This window comes from Dryas octopetala, chromosome 4 (genome assembly GCF_963921425.1).
Source record: "Dryas octopetala chromosome 4, drDryOcto1.1, whole genome shotgun sequence".
NCBI lineage: Eukaryota > Viridiplantae > Streptophyta > Magnoliopsida > Rosales > Rosaceae > Dryas > Dryas octopetala.
In genome coordinates, this window is record NC_141369.1 from 25,189,813 (window position 1) to 25,215,523 (window position 25,711).

The following is a 25,711-nucleotide window of genomic DNA, read 5'->3' on the forward strand; positions in this document are numbered from 1 at the left end:
AAACATTTTTTTTTTTTGAAGGAAACATTTTTCAAGTCTTTATATCACTCTGCGTTGGTTGGACGAGGTGACGTCTATATTGTTAAGGTGTCATTAAGAAAACAAGAATATAAAACAAAATAAAATTTGATTGGAGAAAAAAAACCCTTTCTCTAGATACAGGAAACAAAATAAAAAAATACATTGACCAAATTAAATAAGATAAGAAAGCCTCCATTCCAAACTTGTGCGGACACACCCCACCAAAAAGGGGTAAAAGAAAAATAAAATAAAAAAGAAGAGAATTTTAACTTTTTAAGATACTTTTACAATTTCCATAATGTTATAGGAGGCAGTGCAATTTCCAATTCTAATTTTCGTCCACACTTTATTTTATTTATTCCATTTTTTTTGGTACATCGTCGTCTCTCTCAAAAAACCTGTTTGCTCGGCACAGCTCCAAACCCCCAAACAAGTCACAGTCGCAAAACCTCTCTCTCGCTCTCGCATATTGCTGCCCCTCCAAATCTCTGTCTCACAACAGCCTTCAATAAACCCCCCTCGAATACCTCTTTAATACGATCCTGCCCCCTGCCCCCTGCCCCCTGCCCCCTTCTCTCTGCAACTCTTTTTCTTCCCAAAATTTCCTTCCATGCCCTGCGCGCATTGTTTCGCGCTATGCAGCGAAGTTGAATCAATCTCTACGTATGAAGTTTGAGGTGGCATTTCTCGCTCAATTCTTCTAGAAGAATCTGTAAGAGTTTTATTATTGATTCTTTCATATTATTCTTATTTTTCATCCAAACCTAAATAATTATCGGCTAATGCAATTCATAGGGATTTAACTTTTAAAATTATAGAGAGTTTATTGGATTTCTTAACGTTTCTATATGTAATTGTAAAAACCTATGGCTTTTAGGAGCTTAATATGATGGTACGTACGTATATGTATAAATAGTTTCAGTTATTGATGAGTGTTTTCTGTTTGGGTTATCGCTTAATTTCTTGATTATGTTTGTTGCTTGCTTCTAATGTGGTCAACTGCTTTGTGTATTAAGGATTTTTTTTATAGAATGTGGATTTTAGTGGTTAACGATCATCAATAATTTTTATTGGGGAAGATGAAATGAAGTACTGAATTTAAATGCAATTCATGATGTCAATTCAATCAATTCTGATTGGCATTTTAAGTAACTTCTAAATTTGAGTTGGTACAATGTTGTTAAGTTGATACTATTATGGTGCGAGGATTTTGTTGTGCTGGCACGTCAAATGTTTTTCATGTTTAATACCTGAATATTGAAATTGGGTAACTTTTTTGAATTACTTATAGTGTTCTAACCTAGACACTCACAGTAATTGTGATTGTGCCATTATAATTACTTCTGTTTAGGTCAATATGGCATATTGGTATTTTTTGAGGATAGAATTTTCTTGTAGATACTTTTTTCTTCTTGTTTTTATCATCATCAATTCATCCTTACAGTTATATTAGTTTGAATTTGTGTTGAGGATTTGATTAAATTGTGTAGCCCATTCATGTAAAAGACTAGGAGTCTCTGAACCATGTTATTGCTAAGTATAAACTATAAACTTTATAATAAATGTGATGAAAATATTGTTAGCCTTTTGGTCTATGGCTTTTATATGTACATTACTTTTGATGCTTATCGTTCTTATGGTCTTTAGGTTGCTTGGCTTTTCAACCATGGTTTATCTGATGCTACCACTGTATGCATGTTTTCCATTTAATAGACAGCTTATGTATCAAAATATGAAAGTACGCACAAAAATTAAGCAGAATTTCATTCAAGAACAAAAATGAAACAGAAAAACATTCAACGTGCTCAGGATCTAGTAATTGTGTTTGGGATTCATTCTCGCTTATGACCTTTAACATAGGAAGCAGCAAACACTTGGTTAGATTTGGTCCTTATCCACCTAACATTCAAGTTCCATTGTATCACATGGAATTGGTAAAACCGTAAAAGTATGAGGGATACAATTTACAGGTAGGGAGAGAATAGTATAGAAATCACTTGCGGTAGTTGTCCAGGAGTAAGAGAATACATTTTTTTATTTAGCTGGATTTGGTAGCTGGGGCATAAGTTGACCAGAGAAGCAGTACGATGAAATATGAGTTTTTAGAAGTGTATGGAATTAAAAACCTTTTTCTGTTTATTTTCTTTATTTTTCATGAGGCAAAGAATAAAGATGATTGGTATTCATTTATTCAATAGACTTGTGGGATTATTTGTATTAAAAGAATAAAGAACTGAATTAATTAACCTCATGTCTACTGCCAATTTGTTTTATTGTTTTAGTCAGTTTGAGATATTTAAATGTTACTCTATTTTTTTTTTATTTACTACTTCAATTATTCTCTCTTTCTAGGTTTCTTCACTGGAGTTTCTATAGACAAACAAGTGATTTGGTTGCTGCAACTGAGACTTTGGAACTTTGAGTGACATAAAACAACATTCTATTGATTTCAAGGGATTAAATGGAGTTAAAAGTTTCATCTCCAAAACCAGGGGGGCTTTCTCCTTCTGATTGTGTTAGTGATCCTGAGGAGAAGGAAGTCAGTGATGATGATGATGATGATCGAAACCACAAACATCGTAGACGAGAGACTCGTTCTCAGTCTTTGGAGAGAGATGCTCTTGATCAAGTTATAACAAGGCCATACAGAAAGAGAAACAAACCTTTTGTGAATGGACACTCTTTCAGAGATAATGATTCTCAAGCAAGTACAACATGGAAAAATTACAATTCCACTCCACTTGAGAAAGACTTTTCTGTAAAATTTGATAGAAGACGCCCGGGGTCAGCATTACTGCCTCGAGCACCTTTCGATTTAAATCAAAGACTCCGTGCAGGCCAAGGATTTCCTGGAGACCCTGGTCCTGGTAGGGGAAGAGGAAGGGACTCTGGATCATGGAGCCAACGTGATTCTAGGTTCAACTCTGACATTGCTTCTCAAATGGTTCAGCAGGGCCCCATTCCACCAAGTCTTTTTGCTGGGCGGGGATTGCCGAATGTTTCCAATGCACAGAGTGCATCCTGGGGTGCATTTGGATTGATTCCAGGAATACCAAATGGTGGCATGGATACACTACATTCCATTGGCTTGCAAGGAACACTCAGACCACCAATCCATTCTTCATTGAACATGGGCATTCCTCGCCAAAGATGTAGAGACTTTGAGGAGCGTGGGTTTTGTCTAAGAGGGGACATGTGCCCAATGGAGCATGGTGTGAATCGAATTGTTGTTGAAGATGTTCAGGTACATTTATTGTGTATTTCCTGTTGCTAGAACATCAATGGTTTATTTGACATTGTACAATGACTTTAAAAGTAGAAAATAAAAAAAGAATTGTGGCGATGCATCTTTGTTGGCTGAGGATCACCATATCTACTGGGTGTACAAGTGTTCTACGAGAAAAAGTTGCCTTCAGTGTAGCACTTTTTTCTTGTCAATTAATAATGTTATTTGATATTTTTGACTTTTTAAGTATATCCAACAAATATCTGCTTGGCTGGAACCTGAGTGTTTGCTGCAGTACTTAGAGAGATGATGTGTCTCATGTTTCTGCATTAGGATTCAATATTTTGGATACGTAATCTCTTTTATTGACATTCTAGCATAATTTAAGGTTTTATTCTATTGTATTGTCTGCACCATGACTGTCTTCATTCTCAGTCATTACACCTGAATGCTTAATTTTATACTATAGTTGCATTGGCATGTGTAGTTCATATTTGGCATTGAAATCTTTAGGTTGTGACTTGATGGATGCCAATTTCAGGTTGTGCATGTATCCACACACACCTGCTTCTGCTAGTCTGTTCATGGTATTCTCATTATTGAATGATTATCAATCTTTGGATGTTTCTTTGTGTTAAGAGATCAATCTTGTCACTTTAGTACACTTCCTGGATGCTGACCATGTTTTTTATGCTACCTAACTTACCTTGCCATTGGTCAAATGGTTAGCAGGTGGTTATTACTTTTGGAATTATGATTACATGTTATATTTAATTGATCTGATTATAACATAAATGGTTGTGTTTTGCTTAAAATCATTCATTTGAGTATCATGCTGGGTCTTCTCTTGGCTGAATATTTCTTTTTATCTTTAAGCTTCATTCTTTGTTGGCCTGTATTTTTATTGAAGTCCTATTTTTCCCCAAATTACAGAGTCTTTCTCAGTTCAACCTTCCTGTGTCACTTCCAAGTGCACACTTACTGGGGAAACCCACTGGCCCTGGATCTCTACCATCAGTGAGTGCATCTTCAACTACATTGATGAATAGCAAAGGATTGCATGGCAAAACGAGCAAGTCTGGTGTCACTGATGATGGTTTGGGCTTGAATGGTCCATATTCTGGTTCTGGTTGTCTGGGTGGAGCTGATTTGTATGACCCTGATCAACCTCTGTGGAATAATAATTGTCCTGAAACCTCAAATGCACTTCTAGGCCTGCAGTCGCCCAGGAATGATGAAACTGAATCCTTGTTGGATGATGATCCTTCTGACCGTCATCAAGCCAGGTTATGTGCTAGTGCTGATAATGAATGCTCAGTCAGAAGCGTTGGGACTGCTACCAGTTCACAGAGTACAAGTATGTCTGTCTGGGGTAGAATTGGTGGTTCAAAAAGTAGATTAGATGGGAAGGAGAAAATTGATCCTATGATAAATTCTTCAGATTATATTGAGAGTGATACTAAGGAAGGTAAGGAGGCATCAGTCAGCATTCAAAATCCGCCACGTCAAGGAAAGCGTATCATTGCAGAGGATGCTGGCCCAAAACCCATTGATTCATTACCCAAGACACAGTTTGATACTATGCGTAACATTCGGAAACCATCTCAAAAAGCATTACGTACTTTATTTGTCAATGGCATTCCTCAGAAAAGCAACAAAAGGGAGACTCTCCTTTCTCATTTCCAAAAATTTGGGGAGGTCATTGACATTTATATTCCTTTAAACAGTGAACGAGCTTTTGTCCAGTTTTCAAAGAGGGAAGAGGCTGAAGCTGCTTTAAAAGCACCTGATGCTGTAATGGGTAACCGCTTTATCAAGTTGTGGTGGGCAAATCGTGATAGCATTCCTGATGATGGCACAGGCACTTCTAACATTGTTTCTGGAACTCCCCATGGTGTTACAGCTGTTTCAATTGCACCCAATTCATCTGTTGCTAGTATCAGCAAGGATAATCTTCAATCTGCTGCTCCAAAGGGTAGTATTGCCCATGCATCTGATGCTTCTCTACCTTCCTCTGATAACTCTAGGCCTGCCATCTCAAATGGTCCCAAGGCCCCACCTTTGCAGAAAAAGCTAGAGAGTTTAGAGCAGTTAAAGGAGGAACTTCGCAAGAAGCAGGAAATGCTGGCCCAGAAACGGAACGACTTTCGTCGCCAGTTGGACAAACTTGAGAAACAAGTAAAACGAAGTGTCCTTATCTTGAATCTTTGATTTCTAGCTATTGTTACTTGGTATCAGGCATATAATCTTTGCTTACTTTAAGAACTTTGTTATGCTATACTGCTATGTCATTGAGCCTTACAATACTTCATTGCTAAGACGTTGTCTTTTTGATTGGTTTCAAAGCAACACTAGAAAGGGTTTGAGATTTATTTATATAAAGATGAGGATGCAAATTTGTTAGTGAGGTACTGATAATATTTTTATCATTCTTATTCAGCTATTCTCAAGTTTTGATCTTTTGCAGGCTACTGGACCCAAGGGTGAGGCAGACACAGAGCAAGCTGCTAAGAGACCCAAAGTGGGAATAGCAGCTGATGTTGATAAAGTTGCTACTCCAAGGTCCTCAAATCCTCCTCCTGTGGTAGCATTGCATGCTGATATGTTGACTGATAAGAACAAATCAGGGGAGAACATTGTCTCCCACAGTCCTAAATCCAATACCGCTACGGTGCTGCAGCAATCCACTAACTTGAAGCAGCAGACAATTCGTCCATTAGGACCAGTAGGGGCTCCTTCTCCAATGAATAGATACAAATTAGACAACCGTCCTACTGGATTTAGAATTCTTCCACCTTTACCAGCTGGATTTGCAAATGTGAGTCTCTCTCTCTCTCTCCCCCCCCCCCCCCTTTCTTTAAAAAATCATTATACACACGCACGACGTTGCACGTGCTAGTTTACAAGCATAAATTCAGGTCAATGCATATATAACTTGTGCATTTATTTATGATCATTTGGTTATTTTAACTTATGTAATTAGGAAAAAAAGTCGAGAAAAAAATATTATCTTATTAAATATTTTATATGGAAAAAGTTAAAAAGAACCCATGGAATAGTTGAGAAATTTGTTATAGTGGGAGCCTGTATTTATTTATTTTTTTTTTCCAATTATGAATTCAAATGCCTTATCAGTTGGTCTTGGTGTAGTTTTATCTATGTATCAATGAAAGGTAAACTGATGTTTTATGTCTTCTAGGTTGCTGTTATGAAGGAACACTTTTCACCCTATGGTGATCTTTCTAATGCGGAGTTAGAAGATCTGGACTCCCGTGATTGTAGTAGTGAGTTGGAGGCATCAAAAGATTGCTCAGCTCGTATTACTTTCACAACACGCCGTTCAGCTGAGAAAGCATTTCTCAATGGTAAATGCTGGGAAGGGCACGATTTAAAATTCATATGGCTGACATCTAATATTTCCAGCAATGACCGTAGTGGCAAAGAAACTTCCCCATCCACCACTCCTAAGGGGTCATTAATAGCTGATGTTCAGCCTGCAGATAAAGTAGCATCCCAGGAAGTTGCTGCAACAGGAAATGGAGAACCTGAACATGAAAGAAAAAATGGTGTTGAGCACAAGGAACCGGGTGAACATTCCCAATCTAGTCCAAGCACAACATCTGGTGAGAAAGAGTCATCTAAAGGCGATGTAATTTAGACATGGGCTAATTTTCAGATTTGTACAGTCAGGTAAATGTTAAATCTGAGGAACTCTAATTTTCCAGGAAACCTGCTTTAGTAATCGTTTAAAGTCTATTTTCCAGTGGTTTCTTATTGTATGCATGGGATATGTAAAAAGGGAATTTCCTTATTTTTGACTGCCACACGAGGATAGTTGAGTTGTGTATCTTGTTGTCTTTTGCTTAGATATGCCTAGGACCAAAGCATTAAAGTCGAAAATTCTGTTGAAATTATTTAAATGGTTACATAGAAAATATTTCGGATCTGGTTCCCGTTCAGTTTGTTGTTACTTGTTAGACCTTATGTTAGTTGATCCAGGAATTTCATTCGATGCTATTACCTTTGAGTATATCTGCTCTGTGAAAACAGTTTTTCTGCTGGTGCCTTTCACATTGGTATTGGAAAGATTCAAATGTGTTAAACAATTTCCTGATGATTTTGTTTTGTGTATTACAAAAAAGAAAATCTTGTGTGTGTTGGGTGGCAGACCCAGCTCCAACTTCAAAATTGGGGCTCCATACAAATAGCCCCATTGACTAAAACTATTGACCAGACTTGACTTGGCCGCCCAACTAACCATCTTTAACTCTGCCACGCTGTTCTCACGTTTTCCTATCAATGGTTTCGATGTTTCACTAATTCAAACATAATTTCACTTGATTAATAGTTTTAATTGGCAGCAAGATAGATAAATAAAATCTAAACAACATGAAAGCATTACTCCCACGAACTAAACATAACGCGTTAACTTGAGAAATCACATCTCATGATCTATTTTTCTAATTGTTGACTTTTAACATTTCAATTTATCCATGGCGTTCTTATAAAAAAAATTTGTTCACAGTGGCTTCCTACATAGTAAATACAGAGGACCCCCAAGCAAGGTTTCAAGCAGAACCATATATGTATATGGAACTCAAAACTACTTCCTAACCGTCTAACCTTAGTCAATATTTATAAGGACTCAAAACTTGCAATTTGATTTACATTAACATATAATGACCTTATTTTCTCAATCTACACCTACAAGTATAATTTCCAAGGTCATAGCAACTTTGTTTCCTCATTACATCTAATATCTGGAGTGAAGGGCATGAGCTTCAGGGATGTGCTGCAGCCAGGAATTTCATTGCTTTAAATGACAAACATGGCCAATTAGGATCTTTATGTGAATCCTAACATAGTGCAGAGCTTGCATGCTAGAAAAGATCATTGATGAGATAACTCACGTTCTATAGCAGCAATTGAAGACACCAACCTTTTCCATTTGGTGCCCATTTGGCCCTAATTTTCTATTAGGAGCCATAAAAAAAGAATAGATGCCATGATCCTTCAACAAGTCAGGATAGACAGCGACTCCATAAATCAGCTGTTCCTCAAACGTGGGGTTCCTCAACTATGCCATGCTTTACAGCCCAAGCCCTTACCTTGTTCACATTATCCACCAAGAAGAACAATGTCTGGTGTCTACTCTATATTCACCACAGTAAACGCATATCATGGAGTACGGTGAAAGCATGTTGCACCTAGAATATAGGACACAGGAAACATTTAAATCCCTCAGACCATCTGCCTAGGAAGACAAGGCATTTCTGCCCAACATTCTTCTTTGTATGTTTATTCCACATGAAGCTTGTCTTTACCCGGTCTCGTAGTTTTCCATAATCCATGGATCACATGCTTAAATGTAAGGCTATTTGGTGCAAAACCCACTTTCATCATCCTATCCTGCAACTCCAACAACTTAATCATATCACCATCCTCACAGAAAACTTTGACAAGTGCATTGTAACTTTCAGAATCAAACACTTGAAATTCTTTGGCAAAGAAGCCCAACAACAATTCTGCTTTAGCAACATCCCTTTCTTTGCAGTACCCCTTTATCAATGACCGGCATATTGCTGGATTAGGAGGCAAACCAGATTCAACCATCTCTTCCATTAAGGATTCACCTTCCACTGTTCTGTTTATTTGACACAGACAGCATATTAGAGCTCTGTATGTGATAAGATTGGGTTTAATGTTCTTACTTACCATCTCGGCTTTTAAAAGCAGTGCATCCGCCGCATAATTGCTTTCGCACAGAGACTCTATCAATTTGTTATAGATATTCAAACCAGGCAGATAACCATCCTGAGAAATTCTTTTTAACAGACTTTTAGCTGCAATTGGGTGAAGTTCTTGACACAATGTAACTATTAGATAATCATAAATATCATGAGAAAGAGACACTTGAAATCTCTGAAGCTCCACAACCAAATTAAGAGCAGAGAGTAGCTTGCCTTCTTTGCCATATCCTTCTATGACTATCCTACAAGTGAAATCATCCGGACAAATACCATGTTTGATCATCTCATGCAACAATGACCTACAATCTTGCATCTTCCCCTCATTGCAGTAACCACTTATAAGAGTGTTAAACGACACAATGTCTGGATTCAACCCTCTATGAATCATCCGATGAAAAAGCTGATGAGCCTCCCTTACCTTCCCCTGTTTGCAAAGACCATTCGTCAAGGCAGTGTATGAAACCAAATCTGGCATCACACCCCTCCTATACATGACCTTATACAAATAAAATGCATCTTCCAACCTTCCTTTTCTACAAAAGCTATTAATTAGAGTATTATATGTCACGATATCGGGATCAAATCCTTCTTCTTCCATTTTCTCTAAAAATGCATTCACTTTATCAACATCTCCATCCTTGCACAAAACATTAGTCAAAATATTAAAAGTATACACATTTGGGTGTATCCCAGTCCTTCCCATCTCCTCATATACATGCCAACACTGATCAATATAATTCAACTTCACTAACCCATTCAAAAGACAATTGCAAGCAATCACACTGGGAATAAAACCAGCCCTCACTGTTTTTCTAAAAGTGCTAAAACCATCTCTAATCATACCTGCTTTCACATAAGCCTTAATGAGCATGTCAAAGATAACTGGATCCCAGTTACAATCTTCAGTACATACAACCAAATTTTGGAAAATGTCATCTTTTGGTGAAACATCTCTAACCAACCCTATCAATTCGCATAACAACTTCATAGCTTGCGGAAACTTTTTAGAACATGCCAGAATATGAACAGCAATACAATAATTCTGGGTAGTGGGTCGGAGACCCAAGTCATTCTTGACCCAATTGAAAAACACAAGAGCTGAAGAGTAATCAGATTGGCACCTGAGCAGAACCCTTGAAATTTCTAGTGCACCCAGATGAGGAAGAAGCCCTTTAATCTCATTTTGAAGGAGGGCAAGATGGATATTTTCTTGCTTGAGGCTTGAACAGATGAGATTGACCATGTTGTTTGGATTTTGGGTTTGGGGAAGAAAATGGTAGAGTGGATTTGAAACTGGCGTGGAGTGAGAGTCTGGGATGATCTGTAGAGATGAAGAAGAAGAAGAAGAAGAAGAAGAGAAAGTTGATTTTTTCGGTATGAAATTGATGTTAAAGAATGGTTGTGTATGATATTGAGAGTTGGTTGACATAACCATAATCTGGTTTATGGAAAATATCGAAGCACGATTCATTGGCAGCTACAGAGAAATGCTACTAGCTACGGGGAGAAAAAAGGAGAAAAAGAGAGCGAACGAGAGACGTACCTGGGATGTGGACAGTTCCAAGGATGGGCCAGAAGGCCCAAATAGAGCCTTGACTAATTATTTTGGACTAAGCGTCCATGTGGCCTTGGAACAAGACCTGCAGACTTTTGGCCCAAAAAAGCTTGGGCTTTTTGTAGATGTTGGTATTCTTAGGCATTTTATTTTATACAATTTTTATATCATATTTATACTATTTTGTTATCATATTTGTAGCATTTTTTATTGTATTTACACCATTCATATATCATATTTGTATTCTTCTTATATCATATTTTTACCCTTTTTATGTCAAATTTGTACTTGAGTGATCCACATGGGAGTCGACTGGAGTGATCCAATATGTTTGGCGGTATACACGAAGCTCCATAGCAGAGCTCGTAGTACTCATATTATATTTGTAACAATTTGATATCACATTCACACATTTCTTACGTCATATTCATACCCTTCTTATATCATATTTGTACTCTTATATTTACTTATCTAATTTGTATATAAAAACATGTCAGACAATTCAATTCAAGTTATGGTTACATCCAAGTTTAACATTACTATCGTCTCAGATCCATTTTAAATCAATTTGATTGTTGCATATCCTCACTAATTTAATAAATCTATAACGATGGGCTGGTAGTTTTTTTTGGTCTGAGTGTCCTTTTGTCCAACTATCAGTTTAGTAAACGAGGTGTGGGTTCTGACTCTTCTGAGCTTCCAATAATTCCTATTTATATTACTTATCACTGCTGATGCGATGAACCCAAAGCAACTCCAAAATAGAAATTCGTTTAACCTGGGCATTGGTTTGGGTATTGGAAGCAATTACCATTTACCGACACCCATCATATGCTGCCCAAACGCAAATACAATCATTAGGCAAGTTTTAAGTCCGAACAAGTTAAAAGAAAACCATCTGATGATGATGCCTACCTCCCATTCTCATTTTCACATATAGAGCTATTAAGTGTTCTCGTATGTCAAGCAACAACCATGACCATATTGGCAATCTTGAGCTGCTTTTCAAGAGGCAAGTAATCCTTCAAAGATACACAGGTACAATGCATCACACGCAATAGGAAAACAGCCATCGAATTCTCACTTTTATCAATAGGTTCCATGTCCGGCGGCATATCCTCACCCCGTGCAATATGTGTAGCCCAATCGTAAATGCGCTCTGTCAATGCAAAAAGAGATGAGACAACGGATTCCACAACTACACCCCAACTCGAGTCTGAGAGAAGACAAGAAAGGGTAACTGGTAAATCGCTCAGCACAGTATGTTGGTCCAGAATCAGGAGAGGCATATATTTACTCCAGCTACCCGATAGCAACCCAATAAATTGCAACGCCTATAAAAGAAAAGGTCAATTTTTAATTGAGCATAGAAGTAGAAATTCAAGCTGGCAAACAAGGAAAAGGTTAACCATTTCTCATGAATCCAAGCAGACATAATTGAATTTCATTAAATTCTTGACATCAACAACAAGGGAATAAACACCTAACACCCTACCGTGGAAGGATAACATGATACACAGCTAATTTCAACTGCATCAACAAGCCACTGTCTTTTGACACTTCCCTCTGCATGTTGCAAAGCTGCTACAACTTCAACAAGTACATCCCATATACCTGCAAATATGTAACCATGAGCAGCATTGTAAGAAATTCTCATACCATGGATGCTTTCAAATATCAACAAGCACTACAGAGCAATTCCTATTCTATTAAGCATATGGCAACAAGCAAACGTTTCAGACTTCACAGTATATCCAATTTTTTTATATTGATTACTACTCTGTAGAGAAACTAACCATATTATCATTTAAAATAAAATATACAATAAAAAAATCCTAACCGTCTGATTCAGTGTTCAATATCCAAGCTTTTAGTCTTCCCAGCTCAGTCACTGTGATGGAACCAATCCTAACTAGCTTGGCTTTGGCTTGAATCTTTTTCAGAACTTCAATAAGTGGGTCATCTCTTTGTTGCAGGTCCTCCTGGGAAGCCTGTGAGGATAATGCAATTAAATGACCAAACATATATATGACAGAAGGTTCAACTATATTATTTGTATCTCCACCGCTTTCAACATAATTTGTATAGTAACAGAACGAATATTATAGAAATTTCTGAAGGTTGCAACTCATTCTTGATTTCTCATTATCAGCATATTCATCAAACATCAAGAAACAATAAGACTTTCTGAAGGGAACTGCATATCAATAGAAACAGTAAATGTATGCCTATATGCATACCTGCAGGAAATCCAACAACCAACTTTTTCGAGCCTTCCCGAAGCACCTAACTGCTTCAGACCACTCCTCAGCAGAATTCAACTGACCTACTCTTAAGGTGGTAGTCAATTGGATTGCAGGCAACAAGGAAAACAGCACCTGCATGCACTTTTCTATGTGGGATATGTATTCTAGAGAGTTGAGAGAAGCCTCATCTAAACACTGATAGAGACCCTTCCAGCATGAAATCCGTAACAAGTTTGTCCCATCAGTGTCATATGATTGATATGAAGTAACTGAAGAGAAATAGTTACACACATCATCAAATAGTTTGTCAAGCCTGGAACCTGAGAATACTTTAATGAGGTCTGCAAGATGATTGAGAAGACAAGATTGCAGATTCAACTCAAGTGTTCTGAATCTGGAAAGGTCTGATAGCTCATCAAGGAAACTTAGGAGTGGATCAAATTTAGTTGCATGAGCTAATGAGAACTTTAGGCATTCCTCCCTAAGGGTTCCTTCTTTAAGAGATGATTCTGTTGGCAACAACTCGGCAACCTGAGCCTCATATCTCATGCAGCGTCTGATGATTGCTCCCCAATCAAAGGTTGGCAACCTAGGGGCTTGTGAAAGGCACCTTACCACAGTTACTACTGTGCCAACATGAGCGGCATTACCTGTCTGAACTAATAATTGAATACATTAGAAAGACCCACAGCAGAAACTTTAACAAAGAACAAAACCTTGTGTGGGTGTGTGTGTGTGTGCGCATGCGAAACTTGACCCAAAGGAGAGAGAAAAAAAAAAAAAAAAAAAACCATGTTGTAAGCCACAAAATTTTTTATCTATTGCCCAATGTGGTACTTATGATAGATCATCTCTCTGCACAGGTAAGTTTGGTGATCTACATTGCATATGATATGACCAATCTTTTCACATTCATTAAATTTCTGACATGTTTTATTACTTGATTTCCTACCCTTCAGGAGTAATCCCGTTCATCTCGTAAATTTAATCTAAAGACTTCCATGTGATATAAGCAAATATGACATCCCATGTGAAAAATCAGAATAGAGCCTCCATATACACTATTTACTGACTACAGAGTGTTCTTCATATCAAAATAAATAAGAGTAAATGTAATAGTTATATCGTGAAAAGGTTGATGTCAGTTCTGAGTCCTGACACAAGCACTCGTTTCTCTTATCATCCCAAAAGGAATGAAAAAAGTACATGTGCACACAAATAGACATCCAGAAGACAAACTGCCTGAACAAACAATACCACTACAAAACTAGCAGTAAGAGATGTACCCCGGTAAAATTGAGATGCATTAGCCATGAAGAAAGTTTCATAACTACACTGTCATCTGCAAAACTTTGGGAAACAGATTTTGAACCAACTGCATCAGTATTGATACTATTGTCAACATTGAGAACTTCTTTGGACAACAAACGATTTCGGAGAAATGAAGCTGCCCATGCAGCATACTGTTGCAATTGATGGTCATCGGAATTCTGTGCAACAAGAAATATATCCTGCACCAATGATCTCAAATGCTGCTCACAAGTAGGACTTGAAAGTAGAGGACCCATGAGATAGTAAGATTCCTGTTTAGCAGAAACAAGAATATCTATATACATGACCCAGAACAAGAATCAAATAACAAAAATAGGTATACATTCGCTTAAAATTGCAAAACATAACTACCTTCTGTTCATAAGATGTCTGCACTGAGGTTAGAGGATGCATGTCAACCAGGATCCCGGCACCTGCTCCCATAGCATTAACAACTCCAAGCATCCCTCCCAAATGGACCAAAGGAGGGTAAGGATTAGTATAACATTTCTTGAACAATTCCAGTAGACCTTTTACACACTCAACTTCAATAGAGTGCACCCCTTCATTCAAGATGCAGGCTATGAGGTTTCCTGCTCCTATGCAAGATGCCGTCAGTAAGCTATGATACAAAGTGCCAGATTTTTTGACAGACACTAATTCAGAAATGAGCTCCCTGTAGCCATTCACTAAATGGTGTACTTCATTATCATCTATCAGTTCTACTCTTTGGCAGAATGCCAGTACAATGGGAAGAGCAAGACAGGATCCTACAGATAAAACTATCTCAGAACCCCCACAGCAAGAACCAGAGCCTTGGACCAATGTATTCATATGTGGAATCCATGATACGATTAAGTCTTTTATCTTGATAACAGCATCATGTGCCCCAGCCCTGTACATTGCACCAACAGAACTCGCCAAACCAAGAACAAGTCCAGAAACACCCCAGATATCTTCGAGAAAGTCATCATGGTTCTCATGTGTCGCAGCAGTTATATTTGTATCTATATCATATGTGCTAGGTGGGAAAGATGCAGAGAGACTTTCCAAAATATCAGAAGACAATTGAGTGAGCTGACCTATCATGAGTGATAATGCCTTAACTATCTTGCCAAGCAAGTCCGCTTCCGACATCTTGTCTTTTTCTTTGTCCATGTCAGAATTATCAGCAGAATCAACCCTGGTAAGAAGATCTTGGCAAGAAAAACCCAAGCCAACCCCACAGGCTCCTTTGACAAGGGCGCTTTTGCTATTACACATGACCTGAAAACATGCACTATCAGTAAAAAACATCCAGATAATTTCACAAAACTATTCTAATGGATAATTTATAGAAAAAAAAAAGAATTGAGAATAATATCAATCAGAATTCAACATACCTCAATTAGTCCAGTGATATTTTCAAACTTTTGTTTATGATCAGTTACATGTAGGCAACTTGAGATTAATCCAAGAGAAATTGCAGCAGACCATTTGCGATGTTCATGTTCATGCTGGACCAACCAATTCAACAGAAATTTTGAGGCAGCTGATTTAACACTATGGGCAGATGGAGGCAAGACCTAACAAACAGCAACCAGAGCCAAAATTTAAGGCTGAGAAAATCAAGTGAAACCTACTATACAAGCATTACTAACTATAATAGCTTAAACCTGACAAGAGAGGATAGCTCGGACTGCGAAGGGCATGAACTTTCAGCGAGTATGTCATTTTCCATTTTTTGTTGCTTTTATGGGTCAGATCTAAAGTGATAAAAGTTGAAGCTTCAGTTCCTGAGGTCATTTTTTAGTTGAATAATGATGTCTATTTGTCACTCCTGTTTCTTTTCTCCAATTTTCTAGATCATTGTAATATCAGGCCATAGTTTCTTAAGATGTTTCTCTAGAATACTTTCCATACACTTGGGTTTTTGCTCCTTTGTTGATAACGTTTTACATAGAAAAAAAGTATTAGGGTTCCAGCTGAGCCTGAGAACAATCAATTGGTGCTCAAATATTAATTGTGTATATAAAATTAACATAATTAATATTGAAGGGAAAAAGTATGATGGTTTTAAAAATAAAAAATAAAAAATTATCAATAGATTCTGACTATTCAGATGTTCCATCTAAGATAAGTGATAAAATTAATTCTTGATGGTCACATTTCCCTCATACATCCTTTGACAGCACGCACAAAATCTGTAGAGCAGTCAGATTATGAAGTTTATATAAAATTTCACACAACATAGAACTCTTACCACACAAAGTGCACCAACAGCTAGTGCAATATTTTCCGCAGATCTAGGAAGAGCCTCTTCTGCTACTTTTATCATACTCTGAACATTTGATAAGGAAGAAAAAGTAAAATGAAAGGAACTTCAGAACAGGCTCAGATAACAAGAGGGTAAATGCAGTAATATTAAAGCAGCAAGACAGTGAACCTTCAGAATTTCACTAGCAGCTTTAGTGGTTTTATCCAAGACCATAGATGCTTTAGAATCGAAGGACAAGACGTCTGCCCTTAGCCAACGCCGCATGAAGGATTTCCATGATTGCAGTGAAATAAGGGCAACAAAAATATTTCTTGAGAGCTGAAGGGATGAGGATAATTCCACCAATGCATTCTCATATCCAGCATGTATATCTTGGAATCCCTATACACAAAATAGTGAAGGTTTGAAACACAGTTATGAGAAGAAAATGGTTAATTTACAACTATCTTACCCTTGAAGTCCCTTGAGTGTTTACATATTTAGGTGTAAAGGAAAGACATAGCAGGGCTGCACCAGGCAATTCTCTAGCATCACCTCTTTTCCCTGCAAATGAACTTTCATATTCAGACCCAAAGAGAAAGATGCCAATATGCTATACAGGTCACAAATATCAAGAGCACATCAAAATAATCAAGATCACCTGAGCAACACCAATCTATTGATACCTGAAGAAAAGATCACCTGAGGAAACACATCCAGCAGCTTCTCGATCTTACTTCCTGCAACTCTTTTCTCCTTAACCAATCTTCGCCTTGTGCTAAAGCATATAAACATAAGGTTGTCAGTACTAAATGTACTAACAACTTTTTTTCAGCATATTTGGGAAATGAAAGGATTACAGGAAATGTATTGCGTACAGGTGCTCATATGCTATGATCTTGACTTGAAGTTCTTCCACGGCCCTGAGTACAGTAATATTTGCTTCAGAAAAAAGGAACTCCATGTTCGTTTTCCTGAAATCTTGAACTTTTTGTTCAATATGTGATACCTAGAAAAGAAATTACATGACATAAAGAAAAACTTATAAGGACTGTGCCAAGGATATTAGAAAAGTGCCAAAAAAGCAAAGAAATCACAAGATTTTATGATAATCCAGTCGAGCAAAGCAAGCAGTCATTAAAACTGGGAAAAGGATAATATATATATATATATATGGTGCAGGCTTGCAGCATTCAGAAAATTCACCTCATATTGTGCTAAGGCCTCAAAAGAAGAAGCCCTTGCCTTTGCCCATTGTGACTCCAGACCAGGGTGAGAAGAGATGCTAACACTCCACAAGATTTGCAAGACATTCTTTGAGGCTTCAGGATGTGCTTCAGCATCCATTGCACCCCATCTCAGAAGAAGGCAAATGCTGTCATTAAGCAGAAATTTAAGGGTGTTTAAGTATCTTTAAATTGAAAGAGACAATTACACTAATGTTGAACAGTATCAAGACTTTAACAATGTAACCATACAAATAAAAAGGCAGAACTTAAGGGAGAAACAATGAACCATTGTGACATTTGAATAAGAAAAAAGTGATATTCACCAAAATTGGTGATATTGTCACAATCACTCCCAACACCTCAAGCTTTATTGAGGTCAATTCCATCTAGGTTAAGGAACACTAGGAACTCCCTCAATGAGTTTAACTCAACCTCTAGCCTTACCTTTCCATAAGAGTATTAGGTGCTTTATTGTATAGTCAACCAGACCCAGATTTTAAAGTAGCACTTCATACATAGCATGCTTACCTATGAGCAAGAATTGGGTCCACAGTGTAATCCAGCACATGCTTTGCGATGACATCCCAGGCTGTATAAAAATCTGAACAGGAGATGTGTATAGAATTTACTCTCAATACACTGTCCAGTAGATAAATAAACAGCTCTAATTCATTTTAAAAAATAGTCCAAAACTTCAGCAGAATCTCATATTAGTCCCCAAACTTTAAAATGCGGCACTTAAACCCCCAAAACTAACAATCGTGTGTAGTTGGTCTGAATCTTAACTTTATAGGATCTTTGCAGAAAGGGAATTACCAATTACGTCAGCTTCACAAAGGTGGGCAAGACTTTGAAAACCAAGAGTTTGAATTATAGGATCGTTGTTCTCAATGCAAGCCTGTTGATTCAAAGACAAAAAGATGACACCTTGCAACTGAATGCATAGCCAAAACAAAGAGAAAACAGCTTCCAGAGAAACCATACCGAAACAGACAAGATGAGGTCCACACCCCTATCAGGATTTTTTCTGCAAACATCCCGAATTGATGCGGCCATGCTGATGCATATATTTCTCTCAGACTTTGATTCAGTGAACCCTTTTGGAAGCAACACTCCCTAAATGTTGAGAAGAAGCAATGCAAGATCCATAAGAACAAATTAGCAATACAAACTGAGAAGTGGCAAGGGCACAGAATAAGTAGAATTTTATGTCAAGGATTCACAATTAAATCCAATTATCAATGAATCATAATTATCATGATACAAACCAAAGTAGAATGAAATCTTTTAACCAAATTTTAGTTCCACTTCAACTATTATCCTTATTTAAGCCCGTAATGTTTTCAACAGTCTGCTTTCTAAGGCAACTCCAGTACTTGTTTTCTAATGTCCAGCCAACCAGTGTGCCCAGATTGCAACCAGATCTGGGATATTCGTAGAGAGCCATCAGATTTAGATTTGAACAAATTATAATATTTAAATACAAATTTGAAATAAATTAATATCACTCCTGGAAGCATCACAGAGGCCTAAAAATTCTTGACCATGCTAGACTGGCTTATCCAGCTAGAAATTCAATTAGAACAAAATCTGGCACGCATTACAGAGCCCAATTTCAGGGCCCAGCTGCATCCAACTATTCTCTACAGCATGCTCAGCCTGCCCAGGTACCTGCCTGGGAAATTGGCACTCTCCCAAGTCTATGACAGATATAATGGATTTTTGACATAACAGTATTAACTCTCAAGTTGGTTGTATGGATTAGCAATATAAGAGACAGCACAATAAGAATCTTACCTGCAAACTCCCAAAGGCACGGTCATTGGTCTCCCAGGTCTGACAAAGCAAACGAATGGCTGTCGCATATAAAGTTCTGAACATGAAATGAACCATTGAGAATGGGTTTTTTAAGAAAACTAAAAGAGAGAGAGAGAGAGAGAGAGAGAGAGAGAGAGAGAGAGAGAGGATTTCTACATAGTACATACGGTTTGGCATTCTTCTGAAGCATTGGTAAGATAGTTTGAACTACGAGGGGAATCATCACAGACTGTGAAGCTAGTGTTGGGAGCATTGCCAAAAGTTTTGGCTATAGCAACAGTTCAATAAAGTAATTAAGAAAAAATTGACAAAAGGCAGAGCCAAATGGAAAAAAGCAAACATGCAGTGCACTGGTAATAAGAGATAAGGAGTCCAGGATACAAAATGAAAACTGACCAACATACTACAGCGACTTATATCTTTTCTAGTGGATATGTTGTTGTAAAATAGGATAGCCAGCAGTAATTGAGCTCCCAGTTTAGGGTCCATAGTGGCAATAGCAGCCAAAGAATCTAGAGCAGTGCTCCCCAGTAATGGATGCATCACCAAAAGACCAGCAATGGCACAGAGTAACAAGGGCATTTCTACAAGAATGAATAGTATGGAATACATGAATATGATGCAAATGAACAGTAATTTTTAGAACTAATGGACCAAATCAAACTACCGGGGAAATGAAGATGCTTTCTAAACATTGTACCATTTATGAATACTTCTTGAGACTGAGAGAGAGGTAGAGAAGACTTTCGCCTGTCCACAATCCATAAAGTGTATTCTCGCAATTGAGAAGGCCAAGATCTCGGTACATCAATCTCCTTGCCATCGGTTTTACCACTAGAAGCAAAATTTAAAAAGAAACTGGACAGTGAATAAGGATCCTGAAAAGCAGAAAAAGTAGAAATTTTATAAAACCCCAATCATCATTTTCTAGAAAAGGGTTACAGTTTTATATTAGAGCATTAATAATAATCAAAATGTACATAAGATGTTGACAATTACATGTATCGAATATTATCTTCTTTCTAAGGGGTTACAAAGTTTGACTCCTGCAAGAACAAATTATCATGCATAGATAGAACACATTCACACAACTGAATGATAAATAGCCACACAATACCTACATTTTCCAACAAGATTACAACACAATTCCAAACATTACAACACACTTATCTTAACAAGGAAAGTAATTCCAGATATGAGAGAAAAAGAAAATACACCTGAAGCCATAGATGCTGTAAGATTCTAAGAACAATAGATCCAGGTGTGCTTATAGATGGATGTCCTGCTTCTTTTGCTGGTTTATCCTTTGGTGCTATCAAAACTTTTACTAAGAGCTTTTCTAACATGACAAGCAAATCTGTTGCTGCTCCTTTGACATGTTTAGAAGGAGATGACAGTAGGCTAATGACAGGAAATATAAATAAAAGCTCCTCGCTCAGAGCACATGCTGTTCTTTCAACAACATATTCTACAAAAGGAAATAAAATGTTATATAACAAAAGGCAATAAACAAATCATTATGGCATGAAAAATATTGAATATGGGAACCCAAGTCACACTAAAATTAACAAAAATGAACAGTCAGCTCATTTCTTATTACAGAACAAATACAATCCACAAATAAAATACATGAATAAAATTGATATCATAGTCACTATGAATTCATTCAAGAAGCGAAACATACATATAAAAATACAGCTCTTGATCACTGTTAGATGCTAAAGATGAGGAACACTTCACCTTCACCATGATAGTAAAATAAACTGGCTAAAAATTTGAAATATATTCTTAGAGACCCCAAGACATATTAAAAAATTAAAAAATTGGATAAATGTAGGGATTATCAATGTCATGAAAAGTTTTTATTAGGCATACCGTTTCCATACTTCCACTTCAAGAGAAGGAGGAGTAATTTCAATGTAGAAAGTTGTTCATGCTCAAGCTCTGAGTGAACGAGGATAATAAATAAGGAGAGCATAGCTGAAGATAATTTAGGTACATAATTCAACCCAACATCTTTCTGGGCAAACAATAAGTGCTTGGACAGTTCAACTATGGGCTCAATCAAACCAGGGTGCCTGTGACCAGCTGTACATATTGAAAGCATTTTCTCAAACAGTTCCAAACCACAGAGTTGAGCCTCAGCAATCAGCTGCCAACAAGGATGGGAAAAATTATTTAATTTTTAATTATAGAGAAAAAAAAGATTTGAAAAATGAACTGGGATTTAAGAAAAAATATTAGAAAAACCATTTTAACCCATACTTAAGGACATAACATACATACAAATGAAGCCAAAGTACAATAAGAAAGGCTGAGAATATACCAATCCGGTTCCAGCCAAATGCCTCAAAACCACTGTATACGCATCCACCATACATTCCGCAAAATATATGAAATTCCTAAAATCCTGACAATTTTCAAGAATTAACCTAATCAGCATCAACCCCCCGTGAAATTAAAATACCCCCCCCCCCCCCCCCAAACCATGACCCAATGAAGAAGCCCGTATATGCAATTCTATGCCTAACAAGTATACTTACTTCTGAATTCTTGTGTGGAATGTATTTCAGACACTCTGTTAACAACTTAAAGATGGGCATTGCCTCAATAGGAATTGAGCAACAGAGAGACGCCATGGAAGATATTAAACGCCTTACAAACAATGATGATGTGTCTGAAAAAGGTATCCTTAAAATTGAATAATTTAAAAAGGGTCTTAAGAATTCACATATGTCCACCATTCCTAACTGCTTATTCCGGACAATAAACAGTAATACTTGCTGCACAAGTTCAGACTCAACGTCGGATCGGCACGACATAACCTGTCAACCATTAAGACACATCGTTTCATTATTCAAAATCTTCACTAATTTACCTGTGTTCTTATAATATTCAAATAATTCAACAAAATACAGTCAAACAGTAACACTGTGTTTGGTTGTGCGTCTACAGCCTCATTGTGTAACACACCAAAAAATTCGGAGCCAAATTCAAATTACATTAAACCGTTAAATTCAGAAATTCATTCAGCAACAAAATTCAGGTAATCCAATTCCCATATAATGTGATTCCTAAGCTAAAACCTATAAATTATGTACAACCAAACACAGCCTAAAACATTGATTTCCTTTACCTTAATAAAGGGATGAGTCGCCGTGGAACTAAATGACCACTTGCCACTGTTCTTCTGAAACCCCCAGCGAACTAGAAACCCCAAACCTTTGACGAAAAGGTCGACGAATTTCGGGTCGGATCCTTCGAGTGCGGACTGTAGCTCCAGCAACCCGCGGTAGATATCTATTTTGGATTCCGTGACGAGGGCGCATAGCTCGCGAACCGATTGGTCGACAACAGCTGCGGAGGCGGAGTGGAGGCACTGAGTAATGGCTTCCCTTCCGGGTTCGGACTCGGAGTCTAAATACTTCGGGGCGGATCGGAGCTTCGAGAAGATTGAGATTACGGCGTATTTTTGGAGAGATGGTTGTGGAACCCGGGTTTTCTCGAGCAGGGGAGTGTAGGAGTCCATAGAGAGAGAGAGAGAGAGAGAGAGAGAGAGAGAGAGAGAAAAGTGACCGTTTCAGGGAGGGAACAAAAGAACCAGTGGCGCTGTGGCGGTAACACGATACGACGTCGCAGAGTCATCTGCTATGGACCTTGGGCTCATAATTTTTTTTGGGTGCTGCTATTTGCACACCCTATTTTTTCTTTTTGCACACCCCTATTAAAAAAAAAAACAAACAAAAAAAAAAAGACTATACAGCCCTTGCACACCCCTTCCTCTTCGCACACCCCATCTGTTTTTTTTTTTTCCTTCCAAGCCCGGCAGCCCCTTTCCTCGCACCACCACCGCGCGCAGCACCACCTTCCTCGCAGCACCACCACCGCGCGCCACCTTCTCTGTCTCACCACCTTCTCTGTCTTTGTCCGATGGCCCAACCAGCCTTTCAGCCCCTGCTCGACTTCTCTCTCTCTCTCTCTCTCTCTCACTCTCTCTCTCCTCTCTCCTCTCTCCCTTCTCTCTTCCCTCCCTTTCTCTGTTGCTGCAGTTGGTTCGGTAGACAGCCACCGAACGAAACTAATGGCTTCGGCAGATGACTGCCGAACGAAACTAACGACTTCGACGGATGGCTGCCGAACGAACCCGCCGGTTTCGGCGGATGACTGCCGAACGGTCTGCAATTTTTTTTTTTACTTTTGGCATGCAACAGGGAGTGTGGCAGGGAGGTGGTGCTGTGGGGTGGCGTGGCTGGGTTGGCCGGACAGAGACAAAAAAAAGGAGGGAGGAGAGAGGGAAGGAGGGAGAGAGAGAGAGTTGAGCTCGGCAGAGGCATGGGGTGGGGGAGGAGCGAGGGAGGGGGTGGGTTGGTCATCGGACAGAGACAGAGAAAGGGTGAGACCCAGAGCTGCGCACGGTGGTGGGCTTCGCGGAGCTTGCAGGCTTCGACGGTGGTGGGCTTCTCAGCGTGATCGGGGATGGGGTGTGTGTGTTTGTTGATTTTGGTTAGGAGGAGGAGGAGGTTGGGGAGGGTGTGTGTTTTTTTTTTTTGTGAAATGGATAAATTAGGGGTATTAGGGTAATTGAAGGGGTGTGTTAAGAGAAATTGTATATTTTAGAAAAGAATAAAGGGTGTGTAGAAGAAAAAAAACAAAAAAAGGGTGTGCAAAAAGAAAAAAAGGGTGTGCAAATAGTGGCACTCTTTTTTTTGGGGTCAATATAAGGTTTGATTCTGCTGAATCATCTGCGCAGTCTGGCCTGCTGCTCGATAACGGTTGTTTCTAGGGCTATCTATGTGCATAATGATTCTCGTTGAAAAAGCCCATTTTGAAAATTTGGGCCCAATGGCTTTCATTTAATTTAGATGGCAAATTAGAGTTATCTGCACACACAAAAGTAGGAAATTTTGATTTGCACACCCATTTTATTCTAGGTCTCACTAAACACCCATTTTTTGTATTTTTAAAATGAAAAATTTAACCTAATATCAAAAAACCATAAATGACAACTCTTAAATTTTAAAAAACGAAAAAAATAACAAGAAAAAGTGAAAAACCAAATCCCAACCCCACTCACTTCTTCCCTCAATATCAACATGTTGTCCATATATATTAGTTACACCAAATGATAGGATTATAGTTATACATAATAATTTTTTTCATTTTATCGCCGACGGTCCTGCCGACCGGCCACCTCACTTCCCTCCCCTCTCTCTCTCTCTTTCTCTCACTCTCTCTCTCTCTTTTTCCTTCACTCACTCTCTCTCTGGACCCCTCCATGCTAGACTTAAGGGAGGCCATAGATAGAGTCGCATAAAGTGATAAAGTATTAGAAAGTTACCAAAAATAGTTATTTAACTTCTTTAGAAATTCCTTCTTCTTTCATAATTTTAAAAATATGTTCCATGAGTAAACAAATACCATTTCACATGTTACTACTCATCTTTATATTTGGTATGGTTGTTAATTCTTATTGTTGATGTTAACTAAACCTAGTGAAAACATGAACTTAGCACTTAATTAACAAGTCCTAATTTTTTACCTACAAGGCTACAACCATGTTGAAAATGCCCTAATAAGATGGTTAAAAAGAAAAAAAAAAAAAGTGAAGCATATTAGATTAGGGGTGGGTTCGGTACGGTTACCGTACCGAAACACTCATACCGAATTCCGACCAATATGGGTCAGTAACCAATCACTTCGGTATCGGTCGGAGAGTGGTGGTATCGGTCGGAGAGTGGTGGTGCCGATTACAACACCGAATTAAAATAAATTCACAGAGAAGGGGGAGAGATAAGACAAATAGAGGGAGAGAGGGAGGGTGCGACAGAGAAAGAGAAAGAGACAGAGACATAGAGGAAAAGTGGGGACTGGGGAGGGAGGGTGGTGAGTTGCGCTGGGTTGGGCGGGGTGGGGAGGGGGGTGCGACAGAGAGGAAGAAAGAGACATAGAAGGAGAGAGGGAGGAAAGGTAATTTGGGGAGAGGGAAATAGATGATAGTGGTGGTGGTTGTGGTGATGGTTGGAGATGATGAATTGATTGTGGTGGTTGCTTGGTTGGGGCTGTGGTTGCACACAAAAAGAAAAAGAAAAGGAAAAGAATAGAAGAAAAGAGACAAGGGTAGGAAGAGAGAAGAAGAAAAAGAAAAGAAAGAAATAAGAAAGGGGGGGCACGTGGGTTAAGGGGAAAGGAAAATAAAAAATAATAAAATAAAGTTTTATTTTGTAAAGAATAAATAGGGTATTTTGGGGTTTCGTTTAAGGTTTAGGGTATTTTGGGGTTTCAAATTTCAATTGGGGTTTGGAGTTTTTTATTTTTATTA

The 25,711-nt window shown here is 38.2% G+C and overlaps 3 protein-coding genes across 4 annotated transcripts; 1 reads left to right on the top strand and 2 right to left on the bottom strand.

Moving 5' to 3' along the window:
• Nucleotides 1-97: 97 nt before the first annotated feature.
• Nucleotides 98-7,016, top strand: LOC147288784 (zinc finger (CCCH-type) family protein / RNA recognition motif (RRM)-containing protein). The gene is made up of 5 exons (XM_086239189.1): nucleotides 98-733; nucleotides 2,374-3,265; nucleotides 4,181-5,425; nucleotides 5,715-6,065; nucleotides 6,447-7,016. Exons 2-5 carry the CDS (start codon nucleotides 2,483-2,485, stop codon nucleotides 6,903-6,905), a joined length of 2,838 nt encoding a protein of 945 aa, XP_086095315.1. The 5' UTR covers nucleotides 98-733; nucleotides 2,374-2,482; the 3' UTR covers nucleotides 6,906-7,016.
• An 842-nt stretch (nucleotides 7,017-7,858) lies between these two features.
• Nucleotides 7,859-10,468, bottom strand: LOC147288785 (Pentatricopeptide repeat (PPR) superfamily protein). The gene has a single exon (XM_086239190.1). The coding sequence runs from the start codon at nucleotides 10,466-10,468 to the stop codon at nucleotides 8,546-8,548; it is 1,923 nt and encodes a 640-aa protein (XP_086095316.1). The 3' UTR covers nucleotides 7,859-8,545.
• A 986-nt stretch (nucleotides 10,469-11,454) lies between these two features.
• Nucleotides 11,455-22,987, bottom strand: RST1 (ARM repeat superfamily protein). Of its 2 annotated transcripts, XM_086241246.1 has the most exons (25): nucleotides 22,529-22,987; nucleotides 21,936-22,217; nucleotides 21,719-21,802; nucleotides 21,268-21,544; nucleotides 20,610-20,860; nucleotides 20,093-20,270; nucleotides 19,789-19,976; nucleotides 19,560-19,660; nucleotides 19,372-19,447; nucleotides 18,559-18,690; nucleotides 18,391-18,472; nucleotides 18,103-18,175; nucleotides 17,552-17,720; nucleotides 17,224-17,354; nucleotides 17,032-17,123; nucleotides 16,818-16,909; nucleotides 16,535-16,747; nucleotides 16,352-16,429; nucleotides 15,492-15,674; nucleotides 14,482-15,375; nucleotides 14,085-14,381; nucleotides 12,793-13,452; nucleotides 12,393-12,543; nucleotides 12,048-12,166; nucleotides 11,455-11,886 (listed from the first exon to the last, which is right to left on the bottom strand). In XM_086241246.1, the coding sequence occupies exons 1-25, from the start codon at nucleotides 22,919-22,921 to the stop codon at nucleotides 11,515-11,517; spliced, it is 5,568 nt and encodes a 1,855-aa protein (XP_086097372.1). In that variant the 5' UTR covers nucleotides 22,922-22,987; the 3' UTR covers nucleotides 11,455-11,514. The 2 variants fall into 2 exon arrangements, with proteins under 2 accessions (XP_086097372.1, XP_086097373.1); XM_086241247.1 differs by lacking the exons at nucleotides 11,455-11,886; nucleotides 12,048-12,166; nucleotides 12,393-12,543 and having other exon boundaries at nucleotides 13,277-13,457.
• Nucleotides 22,988-25,711: the final 2,724 nt, after the last annotated feature.